The 9106-nt window shown below is 44.7% G+C and overlaps 1 protein-coding gene across 1 annotated transcript; it reads right to left on the bottom strand.

The window, feature by feature from the left end:
* Positions 1-686: 686 nt before the first annotated feature.
* LOC311515596 (olfactory receptor 52P1-like) lies at positions 687-8882 on the bottom strand (the record flags this gene model as incomplete). The annotated part of the gene is made up of 2 exons (XM_084618801.1): positions 8766-8882; positions 687-1783 (listed from the first exon to the last, which is right to left on the bottom strand). Exon 2 carries the CDS (start codon positions 1737-1739, stop codon positions 687-689), a length of 1053 nt encoding a protein of 350 aa, XP_084474927.1. The 5' UTR covers positions 1740-1783; positions 8766-8882.
* Positions 8883-9106: the final 224 nt, after the last annotated feature.

Below are 9106 nucleotides of genomic sequence, written 5' to 3'. Positions count from 1 at the left end.
CCGCAGACCCTCGTGACCTGTTGGTGACTTTTACTAAAACTATCTTTGACAAAAAACCTTAGTCATGACTATTCAGCTGGTCTGCCCCTCTTCCTGAAAAAAATTGTGTTGTGGGCCAGGATATCCCTCCCCGGGTGAACGCATTCTGGATGCTGTGGAGGGTTGTGGTGAATGCAGGCCCATGGACCGATTCAGGCAGTCCGATTCAAAACATAGAGAATCCCTCTAGGCAAAACCTTAAGTTACAAAAAAATACAAAAAACAGGAATACACATGTCCTCCAGGACAGTGAATTTCCAAGCCAAAACAAAGAAAACCTAAAGCATTTTCTAGCTAGATTTCTTACTAACTGTACAGGAGTTGAAGAGCTTGCATCCTTGATCTGTTCCCAGCAACGGTATTACACAGACAGACAAAGGCTTTTCCCCCCTCCAGATTTGAAAGTACCTTGTCCCTCATTGGTCATTTTGGGTCAGGTGCCAGCGAGGTTACCTTAGCTTCTTAACCCTTTTCTGGTGAAAGGATTTTCCTTCTGCTAGGAGTACAACTCGTAAGAACTGCACAGTCAAGGAAGGCTGACTTTTTTTACAGATTGTTTGTGAGCATACTCTTCCTCCATGCCAGGGGTAACTGGGGAACCATGGCGCTCACAGAATTTCTGGTCTTCCTCCCAAACTGCATCCCACTTAGTGCTGGTTCACATACTCTCTGACAATTTGACAGTTCCCTGATGGACACTGCAGGCCTGAGGAGATATCGTCTCTTGTGTCTGCAGAACTTTGCGTGAACTTTGTGTCTGCAGAACTTCTGCAGGTGTATTTGACTACTTTGTCACGAAGCTCTTTCATTTTGACCCCATAAATGATAGGGTTGAGCATGGGAGGGATGAGGAGATAGAGGTCAGCTAAGATGATATGAACATAGGGTGCGATGCCTTGACCAAAGTGGTGTGTAAGAATGGAGAAGAAGGTAGGGGTATAATATGTCAGCATCACACAGATGTGGGCTGTGCAAGTGTTAAGGGCTTTCTGGTGGGCTTTATGAGAGGAGATTCTGAGGACGGCCCTGATGATCAGACCATACGACAGGGCAATGAACGTCAGGTCAAACACATTGATTACAAACATTAGCACAAAACTATATATCCTGCTGACTCTGATGTCCCCACACACCATCTTCACCATAGCTATGTACTCGCATTGTGTGTGGGGGATAATGCGGTTGGCACAGAATGTCTGCTGACTCAGGAGCAGGGGCAGGGGCAGAATGAAGAGAACAGCTCTTATGAAACCTACAAGCCCTAGCTTAGCTATTTGTGCATTGGTGAGGATGGTGGCATATCTCAGAGGGTTACATATGGCAACGTAGCGATCGAAGGCCATTGTCACGAGGGTGGATGAGTGCATCACAGAAATCGTGTGGAGGAAGAACATCTGGGTGAGGCAGCCAGCCACAGTAATGCCTTTCAAATTGAACCAAAATATGCCCAGTGCCTTTGGCACAACAAAGGTAGGTGTGGCAATGTCTGTAAGTGCCAGCATGCAGAGCAGGAGGTACATCGGCTTCTGCAGAATCTGTTCCTTACCTACAACAGACAGAAGCGTGACATTTCCCAACAGGCTGATAATGTAGAATGTAAAGAAAGGGATGGAAATCCAGATGTGGGCAGCCTCCAGGCCAGGGATGCCCATTAGGATGAAAGTTGAAGTGTCAGAGTGGGTGAAGTTGAAAGGTGCCATGAAGCAGTTGATGCATCGATATGACTCAGAAATGCTCAAGGTGCCTGTAAAGGGAGAAAAGCACAGCAAGGGCGTTCTTATTTGTAAAAAATAATATGGTAAATATGTTATAGTATGAACATTCTCGGAGTCTTCTTGAGTGAGGAGTGAAGAACTACTGACGATGTCACTCCCTACTTTCCATAGATCTAGAATACGGAGGGAACCGTTTGTTTCAAAACTTGGTTTCCAGACTCGTTTGTGGGAAGATTACAGACTCCCCAAAATGGAGTCCAGAGTTATGTGGCCTGGTCACATGGCCTTTTAGAGTCATAGCATCCACTACGTATAGTCTGTCTGAAGCATTCTCAGGGAGGCTCACCAGGTGGGAGATAAGTTTCTCTAAAGGCCTATTGTTTCCCCCAAAGTCTCATTGCCCTGAATAGGCCCTTCCCAACCATCTATCGAGACTGACATTAAGTTCCCTAGTGGGCGTTACTCACTTGTAACTACATTTGAAATACAGGGAAGTCATCAAAATTCAGAACTTTTGACCAAAATCATCAATACATACAAATAGGATAACCATATTCAGAAAGTCATAACTTTTCCAATAACATCTTACATGACCCATCTTGCATAAACTGTATCATAATTATGCTATAATCATATCATCATATCACAATGAACAATATGGGGTACATTGTTACAAAATATCAAATGTTATTTCTACCAGTGAAATGCCTGAAGTTACAGAACAACAACAAATGGAAACAAAACTGAGTAAAACTTGTGACACCCAGATTGTAGTTCTGTGGCTTGCCATGGGAAAGAGACCCTGAAACTCCCCAAACACACTCTGTCAAGGTTCCTCCCCCACTCTGAACTCTAGGGTACAGATGTGGGGACCTGCATGAAAAACCTCCTAAGCTTATCTTTACCAGCTTAGGTCAAAACTTCCCCAAGGTACAAAATATTACACCTTGGACAGGCCGCTACCACCACCAAACTAATACTGGTTACTGGGGAAGAGCTGTTTGGACGCGTCCTTCCCCCCAAAATACTTCCCAAAACCTTGCACCCCACTTCCTGGACAAGGTTTGGTAAAAAGCCTCACCAATTTGTCTAGGTGACTACAGACCCAGACCCTTGGATCTTAAGAACAATGAACAATCCTCCCAACACTTGCACCCCCCCTTTTCCTGGGAAATGTTGGATAAAAAGCCTCACCAATTTGCATAGGTGACCACAAACCCAAACCCTTGGATCTGAGAACAATGAAAAAGCATTCAGTGTTTTACAAGAAGACTTTTAATAAAAAATAGAAGTAAATAGAAATAAAGAAATCCCCCCTGTAAAATCAGGATGGTATATATCTTACAGGGTAATTAGATTCAAAAACATAGAGAACCCCTCTAGGCAAAACCTTAAGTTACAAAAAAGATACACAGACAGAAATAGTTATTCTATTCAGCACAATTCTTTTCTCAGCCATTTAAAGAAATCATAATCTAACACATACCTAGCTAGATTACTTACTAAAAGTTCTAAGACTCCATTCCTGTTCTGTCCCCGGCCAAGAGGACTACAGACAGACCCTTTGTTTCTCTCCCTCCTCCCAGCTTTTGAAAGTATCTTGTCTCCTCATTGGTCATTTTGGTCAGGTGCCAGCGAGGTTACCTTTAGCTTCTTAACCCTTTACAGGTGAGAGGAGCTTTCCCCTGGCCAGGAGGGATTTCAAAGGGGTTTACCCTTCCCTTTATATTTATGACACGCCCCCCAAATCTCAGCTAGGGTGAAACACTGGCTGGGATTTCTTCCTGGAGCTCTAGGAAAACAGAGTTAATAAGACACATGCATCTCTAAATATACTACCAAGTACATAAAGACTAACAATATTTTCCACATCTCAAGGACGATTTTAACCAGTTGATTCTGGGAAACTTTCACGGGAGAGTGCATCAGCCACTTTGTTAGAAGCTCCTGAGATGTGTTGGATGTCGAAATCAAAATCTTGGAGAGCTAAACTCCACCGAAGAAGTTTTTTGTTAGTTTCTTTGACGGTGTGAAGCCACTTTAGTGCAGCATGGTCGGTTTGCAGGTGGAAACGCCGTCCCCAAACATATGGGCGTAGCTTTTCCAGAGCGTAGACAATGGCATAACATTCTTTTTCAGTGACTGACCAGTTGCTTTCCCTCTCAGACAGTTTTTTGCTGAGAAACACTACAGGGTGGAATTCTTGATCAGGTCCTTTCTGCATTAAAACTGCTCCCACACCACGCTCGGATGCATCTGTGGTTACTAGGAACGGTTTGTCAAAGTCTGGGGCCCTTAGTACAGGGTCAGACATGAGTGTCGCTTTAAGCTTGTTAAAGGCCTTCTGACAGTTTCCGGTCCACTGAACAGCATTTGGCTGTTTCTTTTTGGTTAGGTCTGTCAGTGGGGCAGCGATTTGGCTGTAGTGCGGTACAAATCGTCTGTAATAACCGGCCAAGCCTAAGAAGGATTGAACCTGTTTCTTTGACTTTGGGACAGGCCACTTTTGGATAGCATCCACTTTGGCCTGTAGGGGGCTGATAGTTCCTTGACCCACCTGGTGTCCAAGGTAAGTCACTCTGTTTAGGCCTATTTGACACTTCTTAGCCTTAACAGTTAGTCCTGCCTCCCTTATGCGCTCAAGGACTTTTTGTAGATGTTCCAGGTGGTCTGCCCAGGAATCCGAAAATATGGCCACATCGTCAAGGTAGGCGACTGCATATTCTCCTAATCCCGCTAGGAGACCATCTACAAGTCTTTGGAAAGTGGCGGGTGCATTTCGCAGCCCGAAAGGGAGTACATTAAATTCATACAGCCCGAGATGTGTGATGAAGGCTGACCTTTCCTTGGCAGATTCATCTAGCGGTACCTGCCAGTACCCCTTGGTTAAGTCCAAGATAGAGATGAACTGGGCCCTTCCCAGTTTCTCTAATAGTTCATCTGTGCGTGGCATGGGATAGTTGTCTGGGCGAGTTACAGCATTTAGCTTACGGTAGTCCAAGCAAAAACGTATTTCCCCATCTGGTTTGGGAACTAGAACCACTGGAGATGCCCATGCACTTTCAGAGGGGCGGATTACACCCATCTGTAACATATCCTGGATCTCCCGTTCTATAGCAGTTTTAGCTTGAGGAGACACCCGGTAAGGTTGGACCCTAATTGGGTGAGCATTACCTGTGTCAATGGAGTGGTATGCCCGTTCAGTCAGTCCTGGGGTGGCTGAGAACGTTGGCGCGTAGCTAGTGCACAGCTCCTGGATCTGCTGTCGCTGCATAAGCCCAAGGGTCATGGAGAGGTTCACCTCTTCCACACCACCAGCACATTTCCCTTCGTAGTAGACACGTTCAGGCCACTCAGCGTCGTCTCCTCCCTGGGCTGTAAACTGACAAACCTTTAATTTTCTGGAATAAAAGGGCTTTAGAGAATTAATATGATACACCTTAGGCTTTCGGTTGGAGGTGGGGAATGCTATGAGAAACCTCCTAAGCTTATCTTTACCAGCTTAGGTCAAAACTTCCCCAAGGTACAAAATATTACACCTTGGACAGGCCGCTACCACCACCAAACTAATACTGGTTACTGGGGAAGAGCTGTTTGGACGCGTCCTTCCCCCCAAAATACTTCCCAAAACCTTGCACCCCACTTCCTGGACAAGGTTTGGTAAAAAGCCTCACCAATTTGTCTAGGTGACTACAGACCCAGACCCTTGGATCTTAAGAAAAATGAACAATCCTCCCAACACTTGCACCCCCCCCCTTTCCTGGGAAATGTTGGATAAAAAGCCTCACCAATTTGCATAGGTGACCACAAACCCAAACCCTTGGATCTGAGAACAATGAAAAAGCATTCAGTGTTTTACAAGAAGACTTTTAATAAAAAATAGAAGTAAATAGAAATAAAGAAATCCCCCCTGTAAAATCAGGATGGTATATATCTTACAGGGTAATTAGATTCAAAAACATAGAGAACCCCTCTAGGCAAAACCTTAAGTTACAAAAAAGATACACAGACAGAAATAGTTATTCTATTCAGCACAATTCTTTTCTCAGCCATTTAAAGAAATCATAATCTAACACATACCTAGCTAGATTACTTACTAAAAGTTCTAAGACTCCATTCCTGTTCTGTCCCCGGCCAAGACGACTACAGACAGACCCTTTGTTTCTCTCCCTCCTCCCAGCTTTTGAAAGTATCTTGTCTCCTCATTGGTCATTTTGGTCAGGTGCCAGCGAGGTTACCTTTAGCTTCTTAACCCTTTACAGGTGAGAGGAGCTTTCCCCTGGCCAGGAGGGATTTCAAAGGGGTTTACCCTTCCCTTTATATTTATGACACACTCTGTACCACGAAAGGTCCCAAAGTTGGCCTTGGACCAACAAAAACAAAGAAAAAAATAATTTCAACAGCACTGCCCACCTGTCCACCTACATGCTGCTTTGCAACCCTGTGATGTTCCCCTCTGGTGTTATCTGGACTGGTGATCTGGTTGGTCACCCCAGTCCTTAGCTTTGGTAGCCAGCCTTACCCTGCTCAGCTGTGAGAACCCCACTCCTGGGCTGTTCACGCTCAGTCTTTGACATGTAAACTGCTCTTTGGATTATGCAACCGAATGACACTAGCCAATATCTCCTTTCCCAGACACAACCTTACTCTTGCAGTGTGCAGGTGTGCCCGCAGGGCACTCCAAGCTTATGTGAGTTTGTCAGTTTAAGAAAGAAATGGAAATGCCCCAGGCTTGTTATCCCAAGGGGAGTCTCTTACACGCTTCAAACCAAACACACTGCTTCAGGTAGAATAAACAACAAATGTATTAAGTACAAAGATAGAATTTAAGTGATATTCAGTGATTGGCAAAAAGTCAGAGTGGTTACCAAAAGAAAAGGAAATGTAAGCACACTGTCTAAACTCTCAATCCTATTAGACTGGGCAACATCTAGATTAAGGATTTTTCTCACCCCACTGGATATTGCAGTCCTTAATATACAAGTTTCCTGTGTAAACCTGGGCCAATCTCCCCTGTTGGAGTCTTGTCTTCTTCTCAGTGGGGGCAGGAGAAGGGCCCAGTATGTGTCCGCTCTGTCTGTTTTATAGCCTCAATCCATGTGCTTGGGGGGCACAAGTCCAGGCATGTCTGGGGGGCATTGCTGAGTCTCTCCAAGCAAGGTTGAGCAATTCCCTCTGTGGAGCTTCGTGCACGTGAGTCATTGCATTGGAGCTCCCTTGCTGGACAAGGGCTCTTGATGGGTTGTTTGACACCCTGCCTGGGGATTGGTCACTTTCCTTGCTGTTGCCTCTGGAGAGCTAATATCTGACTTATTCCCCAATTTACAGCATGTTTTAGTGACCACCATACAACACCATAATCATAACTCCATATTCATTAATGATACACATGTATGGATAGAGGCATGATTTCAACAGATCATAACCTTTCCCTGATACCTTACAAGGCATGTTTTCTATGTAAAATCATGTTTATATGAAAATGAGGACTATGGCGGTTACAGGATGCTCCCCGGTGATAGAGAATGTCTCACCTCCCCCCTTAGTTTGCTCCAAGAGGGTTAGCCACCGACTAGCTCAAAGGCAGGGTGTGTTATCGCTCTCTTGGCACACAGCCTTCAAGGCCATGAGGCGGTGTCATAAATATAAAGTGAAGGGGAAAACTCCTCTCACCTGTAAAGGGTTAAGAAGCTAAAGGTAACCTCGCTGGCACCTGACCAAAATGACCAATGAGGAGACAAGATACTTTCAAAAGCTGGGAGGAGGGAGAGGAACAAAGGGTCTCAGTCTGTCTGTATGCTGGGTCTTTGCCAGGGATAGACCAGGAATGGAGTCTTAGAACTTTTAGTAAGTAATCTAGCTAGGTACGTATTAGATTATGATTTCTTTAAATGGCTGAGAAAAGAATTGTGCTGAATAGAATAACTATTCCTGTCTGTGTATCTTTTTTGTAACTTAAGGTTTTGCCTAGAGGGGTTCTCTATGTTTTGAATCTAATTACCCTGTAAGGTATCTACCATCCTGATTTTTCAGAGGTGATTTCTTTACTTCTATTTTTATTAAAAGACTTCTTGTAAGAAAACTGAATATTTTTTCATTGTTCTCAGATCCAAGGGTTTGGGTCTGTGGTCACCTATACAAATTGGTGAGGCTTTTTATCCAACATTTCCCAGGAAAGGGGGGGGTGCAAGTGTTGGGTGGATTGTTCATTGTTCTTAAGATCCAAGGGTCTGGGTCTGTAGTCACCTAGGCAAATTGGTGAGGCTTTTTACCAAACCTTGTCCAGGAAGTGGGGTGCAAGGTTTTGGGAAGTATTTTGGGGGGAAAGACATTTCCAAACAGCTCTTCTCCAGTAACCAGTATTTGTTTGGTTGTGGTAGCAGCCAATCCAAGGACAAAGGGTGGAATATTTTGTACCTTGGGGAAGTTTTGACCTAAGCTGGTAAAGATAAGCTTAGGAGGTTTTTCATGCAGGTCCCCACATCTGTACCCTAGCGTTCAGAGTGGGGAAGGAACCTTGACAGGTGGTGTGCCTCAGTTTCCCCATTCAGACACTGCAAACCAGGTTTCTATGCTATGATCAGATTTAAATCAGTTTGTAGCTATTAACTATGAACTAGACTTACCATAAGGTTTAACATCAGTCCTCAAATTCTTATCCCAAAACTTTACATTCATACCTTTTTTTTAATCACAGATGGGTGTTTACATGTATTTTTATGCTACCACGCCGTCTGTTCAGATACTGCAGTGTGAGGTTGGTTTGTTCCTTACCCATGGTGTCCTTTGACTCTCTCCCATGTAATCAGTCAATGGCTTGTCTTTCCCTCCAGTGTTCCCGTCTGTGTGGGCTATTAATTTAATTGTGTCTCTGGAATTTTGGTGCCTCAGGGTCTGGGAAGATAGTTTTTCAGGGGGATCCTGCACATTGGCTGGCTCTTTGCCACCTTTCCCTAGAGGATGGTGATCTGAGCTCCCTGGGCTGGCTGTGTTTACCCTTTGATCAGACACAACTTTTTCCCAGCAGCTTTCCCACGACTCACTAGCATGGGGGAAGACACCCCCTTCTCTGTCAGTTGGGGCATTTGTATTCTCACAGACTACCACCTGGCAACTTCCTGGTCTCAATTCTTCCGTTATCACAGGCATTGGAGCTGCAACTAGATGTAAAGAGACACAGATATTTTCCAAAAAAAGTATCAGAAATAGCGTCCTGAAAAACTGGGACCTGGATTGGGGTACCCTCAGTCACCCCTTCCTCTGTCCCTGAGAAGTAAGCTGTGGGACTGCTCCCCTCCAGGAAGCCAGTTACACAGTTCCCTCTCAAAACCTGGGTCACCGGCTGTCAGGGT

This window comes from Lepidochelys olivacea, assembly GCF_965140295.1.
Source record: "Lepidochelys olivacea isolate rLepOli2 genome assembly, chromosome: 1".
Classification (NCBI taxonomy): domain Eukaryota; kingdom Metazoa; phylum Chordata; order Testudines; family Cheloniidae; genus Lepidochelys; species Lepidochelys olivacea.
The sequence above is the reverse complement of the archived record's forward strand: the minus strand, read 5'-3'. Positions and strand labels throughout refer to the sequence as shown.